The sequence below is a fragment of the Mesoplodon densirostris genome, chromosome 8, assembly GCF_025265405.1.
Source record: "Mesoplodon densirostris isolate mMesDen1 chromosome 8, mMesDen1 primary haplotype, whole genome shotgun sequence".
Taxonomy (NCBI): Eukaryota; Metazoa; Chordata; class Mammalia; order Artiodactyla; family Ziphiidae; genus Mesoplodon; species Mesoplodon densirostris.
The window spans coordinates 97,032,848-97,046,973 of record NC_082668.1 but is presented as its reverse complement, the minus strand read 5'-3'; the positions used below and the strand labels follow the sequence as shown (position 1 = coordinate 97,046,973).

Here is a 14,126-nt window from a genome sequence, read left to right as displayed (position 1 = left end):
TATGGTATATATTATGACATTTTTAGGCAGTAACTGTTCATTCACGAAAGTAAATCAGTAAATGACAAACCCTAGTTTCTGCATCTCACTAGTGTTAGCATAACAACACAGATTTTTTTTTTGCATGTGAAAAGTATCTTAATTTATTTTCCCTAACTATTGAGTTCACATTGTAACAGTGTGGTTTCCTGTATGTAATATAAAGTGCCCACTTGCCACCCATTCATTTTGATCAATGAGGGAGCAAACCTTTTTTTTTTTTTGTAGGGTGGGGGGTCATGGTTGAGCAGACCGAGGTGGGGAAAGCAGAGTAAGAGAGGGAAGCCAGACAAGAAATAAACTTAATAAAAATTAACTGAAAGTATTGCTTCCCCTTTATCATTTATGCATGCAGACAATTTGTAGCAATAAGTGCCAGTGGACTTACTCATTATTGATTTCTAGTAGTGTTGCCTAATTGTAATCTCAGTCCTCCTGCACACTTTCCCATCCCTCTTTTCAGAATTCTTTTATTATAATTTCATGTTGACTTTTTCTTTTTTAGAGCACTTATGACTATGGAAGACAGTTGCTACAGGCCACAGTTGTGCTGTGCCAGTCTTTGCGCTGCACCTCTCGGTCATCTGGGGATACACTTCCTCGACTGAACAGAGTATGGAAACAATTTACAATAGCATCTGAAGAGAGGGTACATAGGCTGGAAATGGCTATTGCATTTCACTCAAATGCTGAAAAGGTTCGCTTTTTAAAAAATGTAGTTTCAGTAGTGTTTGTTTAAAATGTGTTAACCTTGTAATTTTGTTATTAGTCTGTTTTTTAAAAATATATATTAATTCCATTGTTTAAAGCTTGTTTAGATATAATGTATTGTCTTAGAAAGTTCAAATCAGATTCTTAGTAAGCCATACCAGTGCTAGAGTACTATGGTTAGAGGAGTTGAAACTATCCAGTAGTCCTCTCTCAGCAGCACGTCTCTCCTCACCAGATCTGGTGCCCAGAATGTACTGTCTGTTCTTTCAGGTGTCATGACTCCCATCTGTTTCATTATGCCAGGAAAGGAAACTTTGCTTCGGCAACTACTACTAATTGTCATAAATTTTTTAAAAGGTCATTTGTGACTTTTATAATGTTTAGAGACTGTCCAGCTAAAATTATGAGAGTAAGGATAAAAATAAAACCTCTTTTTTAATGTGTTATCTTTAAAGATTCATTCTAGAATTTATTATTTAATGAATTCATTAGTCCCAGAAACCAAAAATGAAATATGCAGGCAAATTTTCAATAGAACCTTTTTCTCAACTGCACAGTGAAAATTTATAGCACCCAAGCCTTATATTTCCATTCCAAAGAGGAGTCTTACTAAGTAGTTAACTTTGTTTTGATCTCTTAATGATCACAGTTTATATGTAGGGAATGTTCAATACAATTTAAGATATGAGAAACCTAAGATGTAAATGTGATAGCCTTAGTCTGTAGGACAGAAGAGAAATTGCCAGGAACCTCAGGAATTAAGCAGTTTCTGTCTGTGTTATGCAGTACATCTGTTAGGAAATGTCCACAGTTAACTCTTTTTGAGCTGGTCACTGAACTCCACAGGTCAGTGTTTTAGTGTAAAATGGGCCTGGTGATGATGAATGAAAGTACACAAAATGGCTTGACTTGTTTATCTACTGATTGTTTTAATGAAAACTTTTTATTGAAGTATAATATTAACATAGAAAAGTGTACAGCTCAAATGTTCTGCTCACTGAATTTTCATAGAGTGAGCATGCCTGTGTAATCAGTGCACTATTCAAACAACAGAACGTTACCAGTACCCCAGAGGCTCTCCGCCCTCTTTTAATCACCCTGCTTCTGCTGCCCATCCTGGGGTGACCACTGGCCTGGTTTCTAACACCACTGATAACTTTTTAGGATCATGCTTTAAAGTGCATCTGCAAGGACATTTTAAAACCTAGATCTCTTTAAGAAGTTATGTAAGAATGAATATGGAGACTTCCGGGTAAGATGGCGGAAGAGTAAGACGCGGAGATCACCTTCCTCCCCACAGATACACCAGAAATACAGCTACACGTGGAACAACTCCTACAGAACACCTACTGAACGCTGGCAGAAGACCCCAGACCTCCCAAAAGGCAAGAAACTCCCCACATACCTGGGTAGGGCAAAGCGGAGAGATTCCCGCACAGAGGAGCGGTGCCGAGCGGCACTCACCAGCCCGAGAGGCTTGTCTGCTCCCCCGCCGTGGAGGGCGGCGCTGGAGCTGAGGCTCGGGCTTCGGTCACAGCGCAGCGAAAGGACTGGGGCTGGCGGCGAGAACTCAGCCTGAAGGGGGCTAATGTGCCACAGCTAGCCGGGAGGGAGTCCGGGAAAACTCTGGAGCTGTCGAAGAGGCAGGTGACTTTTTCTTCCCTCTTGGTTTCCTGGTGCGCGAGGAGAGGGGATTAAGAGCGCCGCGTAAAGGAGCTCCAGAGACGGGCGCGAGTCGCGGCTGAAAGCGCGGAGCCCAGAGACGGGCGTGGGACGCTGGGGCTGCTGCTGCCGCCGCCAAGAAGCCTGTGTGCGAGCGCAGGTCACTGTCCACACCGCCCTTCCGGGAGCCTGTGCAGCCTGCCACTGCTGGGGTCCCGGGATCCAGGGGCGGCTTCCCTGAGAGAACGCACGGCGCGCCTCGGGCTGGTGCAACGTCACGCCGACCTCTGCCGCTGCAGGCTCGCCCCGCACTCCGTGCCCCTCCCTCCCGCCCGGCCTGAGTGAGCCAGAGCCCCCGAAGAGGCTGCTCCTTTAACCCTGTCCTGTCTGAGCGAAGAACAGACGCCCTCCGGCGACCTACACGCAGAGGCGGGGCCAAATCCAAAGCTGAGACCCAGGAGCTGTGAGAACAAAGAAGAGAAAGGGAAACCTCTCCCAGCAGCCTCAGAAGCAGCGGATTAAAGCTCCACAATCAATTTGATGTACCCTGCATCTGTGGAATACATGAATAGACAACAAATCATCCCAAATTGATGAGCCAGGAGTCAGTGCTGTGCCTCTGAGGTGGGAGAGCCAACTTCAGGACACTGGTCCACAAGAGACCTCCCAGCTCCACATAATATCAAACGGCAAAAATCTTCCAGAGATCTCCATCTCAACACCAGCACCCAGCTTCACTCAACGACCAGCAAGCTACAGTGCTGGACACCCTATGCCAAACAACTAGCAAGACAGGAACACAACGCCACCCATTAGCAGAGAGGTGGCCTAAAATCATAAAAAGTCCGCAGACACCCCAAAACACACCACCAGACGTGGACCTGCCCACCAGAAAGACAAGATCCAGCCTCATCCACCAGAACACAGGCAGTAGTCCCCTCCACCAAGAAGCCTACACAACCCACTAAACCAACCTTAGCCACTGGGGACAGACACCAAAAACAACGGGAACTACGAACCTGCAGCCTGCAAAAAGGAGACCCCAAACACAGTAACATAAGCAAAATGAGAAGACAGAAAAACACACAGCAGGAGAAGGAGCAAGATAAAAACCCACCAGACCTAACAAATGAAGAGGTAATAGGCAGTCTACCTGAAAAAGAATTCAGAATAATGATGGTAAAGATGATCCAAAATCTTGGAAATAGAATAGGCAAAATGTAAGAAACAGTTAACAAGGACCTAGAAGAACTAAAGATGAATCAAGCATCAATTAAAAACACAATAAATGAAATAAAAAATACTCTAGATGGGATCAATAGCAGAATAACTGAGGCAGAAGAACGGATAAGTGAGGTGGAAGATAAAATAGTGGAAATAACTGCTGCAGAGCAAAATAAAGAAAAAAGAATGAAAAGAACAGAGGACAGTCTCAGAGACCTCTGGGACAACATTAAACGCACCAACATTCGAATTATAGGGGTTCCAGAAGAAGAAGAGAAAAAGAAAGGGACTGAGAAAATATTTGAAGAGATTATAGTTGAAAACTTCCCTAATATGGGAAAGGAAATAGTTAATCAAGTCCAGAAGGCACAGAGAGTCCCATACAGAATAAATCCAAGGAGAAATACACCAAGACACATATTAATCAAACTGTCAAAAATTAAACACAAAGAAATCATATTAAAAGCAGCAAGGCAAAAACCACAAATAACACACAAGGGAATCCCCATCAGGATAACAGCTGATCTCTCAGCAGAAACTCTACAAGCCAGAAGGGAGTGGCAGGACATAATTAAAGTGATGAAGGAGAAAAACCTGCAACCAAGATTACTCTACCCAGCAAGGATCTCATTCAGATTTGATGGAGAAATTAAAACGTTTACAGACAAGCAAAAGCTGAGAGAGTTCAGCACCACCAAACCAGCTTTACAACAAATGCTAAAGGAACTTCTCTAGGCAAGAAACACAACAGAAGGAAAAGAACTACAATAACGAACCCAAAACAATTAAGAAAATGGGAATAGGAACATACATATCAATAATGACCTTAAATGTAAATGGACTAAATGCTCCCACCAAAAGACACAGACTGGCTGAATGGATACAAAAACAAGACCCATATATATGCTGTCTACAAGAGACCCACTTCAGACCTAGAGACACATACAGACTGAAAGTAAGGGGATGGAAAAAGATATTCCATGCAAATGGAAACCAAAAGAAAGCTGGAGTAGCAATTCTCATATCAGACAAAATAGACTTTAAAATAAAGACTACTAGAAGAGACAAAGAAGGACACTACATAATGATCAAGGGATCAATCCAAGAAGAAGATATAACAATTGTAAATATTTATGTACCTAACATAGGAGCACCCCAATACATAAGGGAAATATTAACAGCCATAAAAGGAGAAATCGACAGTAACACAATCATAGTAGGGGACTTTAACACCCCACTTTCACCAATGGACAGGTCATCCAAAATGAAAATAAATAAGGAAACACAAGCTTTAAATGATACATTAAACAAGATGGACTTAATTGATATTTATAGGACATTCCATCCAAAAACAACAGAATACACATTTTTCTCAAGTGCTCATGGAACATTCTCCAGGATAGATCATATCTTGGGTCACAAATCAAGCCTTGGTAAATTTAAGAAAATTGAAATTGTATCAAGTATCTTTTCCGACCACAATGCTATGAGACTAGATATCAATTACAGGAAAAGAGCTGTAAAACATACAAACACATGGAGGCTAAACAATACACTACTTAATAACGAAGTGATCACTGAAGAAATCAAAGAGGAAATTAAAAAATACCTAGAAACAAATGATAATGGAGACACGACGACCCAAAACCTATGGGATGCAGCAAAAGCAGTTCTAAGAGGGAAGTTTATGGCAATACAATCCCACCTTAAGAAACAGGAAACATCTCGAATAAACAACCTAACCTTGCACCTAAAGCAATTAGAGAAAGAAGAACAAAAACATCCCAAAGTTAGCAGAAGGAAAGAAATCATAAAGATCAGATCAGAAATAAATGAAAAAGAAATGAAGGAAACGATAGCAAAGATTAATAAAACTAAAAGCTGGTTCTTTGAGAAGATAAACAAAATTGATAAACCATTAGCCAGACTCATCAAGAAAATAAGGGAGAAGACTCAAATCAATAGAATTAGAAATGAAAAAGGAGAAGTAACAACTGACACTGCAGAAATACAAAAGATCATGAGAGATTACTGTAAGCAACTCTATGCCAATAAAATGGACAACCTGGAAGAAATGGACAAATTCTTAGAAATGCACAACCTGCCAAGACTGAATCAGGAAGAAATAGAAAATATGAACAGACCAATCACAAGCACTGAAATTGAAACTGTGATAAAAAATCTACCGACAAACAAAAGCCCAGGACCAGATGGCTTCACAGGCGAATTCTATCAAGCATTTAGAGAAGAGCTAACACCTATCCTTCTCAAACTCTTCCAAAATATAGCAGAGGGAGGAACACTCCCAAACTCATTCTATGAGGCCACCATCACCTTGATACCAAAACCAGACAAGGATGTCACAAAGAAAGAAAACTACAGGCCAATATCACTGATGAACATAGATGCAAAAATCCTCAACAAAATACTAGCAAACAGAATCCAACAGCACATTAAAAGGATCATACACCATGATCAAGTGGGGTTTATTCCAGAAATGCAAGGATTCTTCAATATACGCAAATCAATCAACGTGATACACCGTATTAACAAACTGAAGGAGAAAAACCATATGATCATCTCAATAGATGCAGAGAAAGCTTTTGACAAAATTCAACACCCATTTATGATAAAAACCCTGCAGAAAGTAGGCATAGAGGGAACTTTCCTCAACATAATAAAGGCCATATATGACAAACCCACAGCCAGCATCGTGCTCAACGGTGAAAAACTGAAACCATTTCCACTAAGATCAGGAACAAGACAAGGTTGCCCACTCTCACCACTCTTATTCAACCTAGTTTTGGAAGTTTTAGCCACAGCAATCAGAGAAGAAAAGGAAATAAAAGGAATCCAAATGGGAAAAGAAGAAGTAAAGCTGTCACTGTTTGCAGATGACATGATACTATACATAGAGAATCCTAAAGATGCTACCAGAAAACTACTAGAGCTAATCAATGAATTTGGTAAAGTTGCAGGATACAAAATTAATGCACAGAAATCTCTGGCATTCCTATATACTAATGATGAAAAATCTGAAAGTGAAATCAAGGAAACACTCCCATTTACCATTGCAACAAAAAGAATAAAATATCTAGGAATAAACCTACCTAAGGAGACAAAAGACCTGTATGCAGAAAATTATAAGACACTGATGAAAGAAATTAAAGATGATACAAATAGATGGAGAGATGTACCATGTTCTTGGATTGGAAGAATCAACATTGTTAAAATGACTCTACTACCCAAAGCAATCTACAGATTCAATGCAATCCCTATCAAACTACCAATGGCATTTTTCACAGAACTAGAACAAAAAATTTCACAATTTGTATGGAAACACAAAAGACCCCGAATAGCCAAAGCAATCTTGAGAACGAAAAACGGAGCTGGAGGAATCAGGCTCCCTGACTTCAGACTATACTACAAAGCTACAGTAATCAAGACAGTATGGTACTGGCACAAAAACAGAAAGATAGATCAATGGAATAGGATAGAAAGCCCAGAGATAAACCCACGGACATATGGTCACCTTATCTTTGATAAAGGAGGCAGGAATGTACAGTGGAGAAAGGACAGTCTCTTCAATAAGTGGTGCTGGGAAAACTGGATAGGGACATGTAAAAGTATGAGATTAGATCACTCCCTAACACCATACACAAAAATAAGCTCAAAATGGATTAAAGACCTAAATGTAAGGCCAGACACTATCAAACTCCTAGAGGAAAACATAGGCAGAACACTCTATGACATAAATCACAGCAAGATCTTTTTTGACCCACCTCCTAGAGAAATGGAAATAAAGACAAAAATAAACACATGGGACCTAATGAAACTTCAAAGCTTTTGCACAGCAAAGGTAACCATAAACAGGACCAAAAGACAACCCTCAGAATGGGAGAAAATATTTGCAAATGGAGCAACTGACAAAGGATTAATCTCCAAAATTTATAAGCAGCTCATGCAGCTCAATAACAAAAACACAAACAACCCAATCCAAAAATGGGCAGAAGACCTAAATAGACATTTCTCCACAGAAGATATACAGACTGCCAACAAACACATGAAAGGATGCTCAACATCTTTACTCATTAGAGAAATGCAAATCAAAACTACAATGAGATATCATCTCACACCAGTCAGAATGGCCATCATCAAAAAATCTAGAAACAATAAATGCTGGAGAGGGTGTGGAAAAAAGGGAACACTCTTGCACTGCTGGTGGGAATGTGAATTGGTACAGCCACTATGGAGAACGGTATGGAGGTTCCTTAAAAAACTACAAATAGAACTACCATATGACCCAGCAATCCCACTACTGGGCATATACCCTGAGAAAACCATAATTCAAAAAGAGACATGTACCAAAATGTTCATAGCAGCCCTATTTACAATAGCCCGGAGATGGAAACAACCTAAGTGTCCATCATCGGATGAATGGGTAAAGAAGATGTGGCACATATATACAATGGAATATTACTCAGCCATAAAAAGAAATGAAATTGAGCTATTTGTAATGAGGTGGATGGACCTAGAGTCTGTCATACAGAGTGAAGTAAGTCAGAAAGAGAAAGACAAATACTGTATGCTGACACATATATATGGAATTTAAGAAAAAAAAATGTCATGAAGAACATAGGGGTAAGACAGGAATAAAGACACAGACCTACTAGAGCATGGACTTGAGGATATGGGGAGGGGGAAGGGTAAGCTGTGACAAAGTGAAAGAGCGGCATGGACATATATACACTACCAAACGTAAGGTAGATAGCTAGTGGGAAGCAGCCGCATAGCACAGGGAGATCAGCTCGGTGCTTTGTGACCGCCTGGAGGGGTGGGATAGGGAGGGTGGGAGGGAGACGCAAAAGGGAGGGGATATGGGAACATATGTATATGTATAACTGATTAAATTTGTAAAATAAAATTTAAAAAAAAAAGGAGAGAGGAAAAAAAAATAAAATAAATAAAATAAAAGAGCGTTTATATTCTAGAAATAAATATTAAATATATTTATATGTGTATAAATATATCTTTAATATGGCATATTACAATATCTCCATATAAAATGATATGCTTCAGGACTTCCCTGGTGGCAAAGTGGTTAAGAATCTGCCTGCCAATGCAGGGGACACGGGTTCGAGCCCTGGTCCAGGAAGATCCCACATGCCGCGGAGCAACTAAGCCCGTGCGCCACAACTACTGAATCTGTGCTGGAGCCTGTGAGCCACAACTACTGAGCCCACACACCACAACTACTAAAGCCTGCATGCCTAGCGCCCATGCTCCACAACAAGAGAAGCCACCGCAACGAGAAGCCCACACACTGCCACAGAGAGTAGCCCCCGCTCACCGCAACTAGAGAAAGCCCACGCACAGCAGTGAAGACCCAGCGCAGGTTATTTTGGAACTTAGGACATGGACCTATTGTGGATGACAAGTTGCAAACCATTGCAATTATTAACCGAAAGAAGAATGCGAGAATGAAGACTCAGGAGCCATAAAGAGAGTGGGGGTTCGAGGCAGGGGCCTCTACTAACAGGAAGTTCATAGGGGAGGGGAAGAGGAAAGGAGATGAGCTCCATCCAACTGGGATCAACCAACATTCACTGCATACGTAATGGACACTCAACATTTGTCTGGATGGAAAAAGGAAAAAATGTTACATTGGATGCTATTCATCCCCTTAAAGTGTTCATCATCATTTATTCACTCCAAACATGTATTGAGTGCCTACTGCATGCCAGCCTCTATTTGATGCTAGATGAGAATAAAAAGATGATTTAAGATACTTTTCCAATCGGTATTCATGAGGACTATTCTAGTTGTAATAATACTTTACAATTCAAATCAGCTTCAGCAGAAAAGAGAACTTATTGGCTCATGTAACCAGAAAGTCTAGGGGTGGCTTCAGGCACATCTGGATCCAAGTGCTCCAAAGATGTTGCCAGGAACCTGTCTCTCTGCATCTCTTGGATCCGCTTCCTTCTGTGTGGACATCATTCCCAGACAGACTTTCCCACCAGCAGCAACAAGTTTACATCCTACCACGTTGGCAGCAAAAGTCCCAGGATTGGGTCTCCCTGGGACAGATTGGCCCAGCACCCATTCCTGGTCAGGGAGAAGGAATGTTCAGATGGGCCAGGCCTAGACTGTGGGTCTGGATCTGTGACTGGGGAAGAGGCCGGACCTACTTAGCAACACAGACAGAGAGAGGGGAAAGTTCCCCAAAGGATATTCACGGTGTGGCCAACTGGAGGAAGAAGACAGGATGGAGGTTGGCCTAGCAAAGCAATCGATGTTCTCCAGGGCCTTAGAGTCATTCATTCACCCACTCCTTCACTCGATAAATCTTCACTGAGTGCATGTTGTGCTCCAGACTCTATTCTAGGTGCTGGAGATACAACTTTGACCAAGACAAAGTCACTGCGATTGTATTCTAGAAGTGAACACAGAAAACAAAAATGTCAACAATACATTTTTATTTCAATTCAGATCCTGATTTCCCACAAAGCGAATAACAATGGAGATGCTTCATGAGCCACCTCATGACCAGCGGGGAAGGCTCACTGAGAGGGTTTGTTAAAGCTGAGGCGCGGGAGTGGCATGGACATATATACATTACCAAGCGTAAAGTGGATAGCTAGTGGGAAGCAGCACGTAGCACAGGGAGATCAGTTCGGTGCTTTGTGACCACCTAAAGGGGTGGGATAGGGAGGGTGGGAGGGAGGGAGACGCAAGAGGGAAGAGATATGGGAACATGTGTATATGTGTAACTGATTCACTTTGTCATAAAGCAGAAACTAACACACCATTGTAAAGCAATTATACTCCAATAAAGATGTTTAAATAAAAAAAAAAAAAAGCATGAATATGGTTGAGACTTTTTTTCATAGAAAATTAATGTTCTTATTTTTTCTGGTACATGGCCTTTATCATGCTTATAATAAACTCTATTTAAGGTTATTTTATTGTGCTAACCTATGTAAAGCCTTTTGTTATCAGATGTTATTTTTCTTTTGAGTGTGTTGTATTTTATACCAGTAAGCATAAATATAACCACAACTATAAGCAAATTGTATAGCAAATGATAGTGATTGGGAAAATATTTAAATTGAATCTAGGATTTTACAATATGAAAATGTCCTTTATGAGTAATGCTAAAGTAAACATAATTGGATTAAGTAAACTATAATGCAAAAAAAGTTGTAAAAATAAATACTTTCTTCTGCCCCGAATATTGCAGGTTTTTTTCTTGGAGGTAATTTTTTTAAATTAGTATTATTATTTTAAATCTGGAGTGTATCTTAGACCCATAGCACATCTCAATTTGGGACTAGCCATACTTCAAAAGCTCACTAGCCACATGTACTTAGCGGCTACTATGTGTGGGTCTGTACTTGTAGACATAACTATTACAAATCACAGCATTTTTTTTCTTTCTTTCCTTATTTTCTTTTGTACCATTTAAATTTAAATGGTAATAGTTAAGGAAAAAATAATATCAAGGACTGTAGAACTCCCAGTGTTTGAATTAAAACCTTATCAATTTACATCTTTTTTGTTGTTATTTTTGTTTTGTTTGTTTGCTTACATCATTTAACTCAGGTCAGCAGATCACTTTTTTAAATAACTGTACAGTTTCCATCTAGGTAATCACATCAATTATGTGTTTGTACTCTGAGCATATGTTGTTATGTATTTATATTTTCTTTCATTTTTGAAGTCTATAAGCTCTTTGAGGTCAAAATCTGTATCTCATTCATATCCCAAGCTGCTACATAAACATAAAGTAAGTAAGTATTCAATAAACAGTTACTTAAGCACAGTTTGAGCTTAGATTCCAAATAGTAGTCTAGTGTTATTTTTTTCTTGGAAATCACTATAAACCTCTTCATACTCCAGTTATATTATTAGTATTATATTATTAGTAGGGATTGTGTATTTCATTTTGTATTTCATTTTGTTTGAATTTCTTGGGCCAGCTTTGATCAATCTTCTATAATGGTGTACATGAAGATGCTAAGAACAGAGCAAAAGCACCTTCAATCTACTAAATTTGCATGAACTTGATTCCTTTTCTGTGTCTCTTGATTGATGTTGCATTTTTATTTGTTGCAGATTTTGCAAGACTGTCCAGAAGAGCCTGAATCTATTAATGATGAGGAGCAATTTGATGAAGTTGAAGCAGTTGGGAAATCACTTTTAGATAGACTAACTGTTCCTGTGGTTTATCCTGATGGGTATGGTGCATGTTCTTATAATCTGTGTTTTTATCAGTAAGGTCTTAAAGGGATATCAAGAGAAGAAAGTCTGTTTCTTAAAAGTCCTGGTAAATTAGCTTTGGTTCACATTTTCAATTTCTACAAAAGTTTAGTTTAAAATGAAAAGAAATCCATACTGGGCTCTTAACAATAGTAGCAGTTGGTACTTGCTGCTGTCAGATGTATTGCTCTTGATAGCTTGTTGTAGAATAAAGATCATCGACTAGGTTGACATCTTGGGTTCTCGCCTTGACTTTGATGGTAAGGAGTTGGGTGACTTTGGGCTTCATTCATGGAAGGGACGGGGAGGGAACTAATGTTTAGTAACTTAAAATATATACCAGCGGGCTTCCCTGGTGGCGCAGTGGTTGAGAGTCTGCCTGCCGATGCAGGGGACACGGGTGCGTGCCCCGGTCCGGAAAGATCCCGCATGCTGTGGAGCGGCTGGGCCCGTGGGCCGTGGCTGCTGAGCCTGCGTGTCCGGAGCCTGTGCTCCACAACGGGAGAGGCCACGGAGTGAGAGGCCCGCATACCGCAAAAAAAAATAAATAAATAAAATAAATAAAATAAAATAAAATATATACCAAGCCCCAAGTTAAACATTTCACCTTAATTACTTTTGACCAGGGCTAGAGCAGTATGATTATTTTGATTTACAGGTGAAGAAACTAAAGCTCAGAAAGATTAAGTAAGGTCCTCAGGATTTCACAGCTTCTGAGTGGAATTAGAATATAGTTTCAGGTCTGTCTGGCACCAGATCCATTCTCTTTTCACTGTGCTGTATGGAGTCCTAATTTCTTCATTTGTAAAATGATGGGGTCGTGATTCTCACATTCCTTTCCATTTCAAGTAGTTGCTCATAAAAATATGAAATAGCCTCTTGAAAATAAACAGACCAGTAAATGAATCAGAAGGAGCTTTACCTACAAGGAGCTAGACCTTCTCAGTAAAAATAATTTAGAAGTAATCCGGAGGATGTTGAATTAAAACAATAGAGAAACCAAACCATTGAGTACAGGTATCCTTCCACTGTAACATAGTGTAATGGGTACGATTGTGGACTCTGGAACCAGATTTGTTGGGTTTAAATCTCAGCTCCGCCACTTATGAGCTATGACGTCTTAGGCAAGCCACTTAACCTTTCTGTGCCTCAATTCCCTCATCTAAAAATAGGGATATATGGGGCTTCCCTGATGGCGCAGTGGTTGAGAGTCCGCCTGCTGATGCAGGGGACACGGGTTCATATCCCGGTCCGGGAAGATCCACATGCCACGGAGCGGCTGGGCCCGTGAGCCATGGCCGCTGAGCCTGCGCGTCCGGAGCCTGTGCTCTGCAATGGGAGAGGCCACAACAGTGAGAGGCCCGCGTACCGCAAAAAAAAAATAAAATAAATAAATAATAAAAATAAAAATAGGGATATATTTTCCATACCTCCTCAGGTTACAAGAGCGAGGGAATTAAATGAGCTAAATGTATATAAACTACTTAAAACAATTGTGACACATGGTAAGTGCCACTACTGTGTCATGAACTTCAAATGATTATTTGGAATTGATATTGAGAAGATATAACTTTATGCCCATGAACAAATACTATTCATAGTCTATACTTAGATAATCTCTAGTCGTACCTAAACTTGAACAATCGGAAGTAGCTTAAAGGCATGTATATCTCCAATGCTTAAAAGAGAATAAAATCTAAAAGTTTATAAATTCAGCTGGTAACAGTATTAGTAGGGTGCTTCTGGTTGTTCCATTCCAGGACTCGCCCCCCCGCCAAAATCTCATTTCTGTGTTTCATAACCAGTTGTCATAAAGTCGGTCTCATTCTACTTAAGTCATCCTAGGAGCATCTACCCCTGGTATTTTTGCCTGGGCTTCTCCTCCTGTGTTCTACAAATAGTTCATGTGTCATTTTCATTTTTAAGATAAAAGAGCAAGTTAGGGCTGTATATTCTAATTTCACAACTTTAATATTTGCAATTATTATTTCATTCCCTTTTATATGATAATTTGTTTATGCTGTGTAAAGTTTGACAGTAAGCTTAGTCAGATTTATCTTTTGTAATATTCTCCTAGAACAATAAAAGAAATTAGGTGGTCTCTCTGGATTCACTGCTTGAAGACCCAGGTTCAAATTCTGTTTTTTCCACTGTGTTATCTTAGTCATTTAATTTTCTAGGTCTTAGTTTCCTGATCTAAAAAATGAGGAGCTTAACCAGATTATTTC

The 14,126-nt window shown here is 40.0% G+C and overlaps 1 protein-coding gene across 3 annotated transcripts in view; it reads left to right on the top strand.

Annotated features, from left to right (window-relative positions):
* Nucleotides 1–14,126, top strand: part of SESTD1 (SEC14 and spectrin domain containing 1) — a 153,440-nt gene that overhangs the window by 137,580 nt on the left and 1,734 nt on the right. For 2 of the 3 annotated variants that reach the window (XM_060106079.1, XM_060106078.1), the window contains 2 exons: nt 545–736; nt 11,755–11,876. In XM_060106079.1, coding sequence (XP_059962062.1) covers nt 545–736; nt 11,755–11,876 — 314 coding nt within the window. The remainder of the gene's footprint in view (nt 1–544; nt 737–11,754; nt 11,877–14,126) is intronic. The other variant, XM_060106080.1, reaches the window with a different exon arrangement.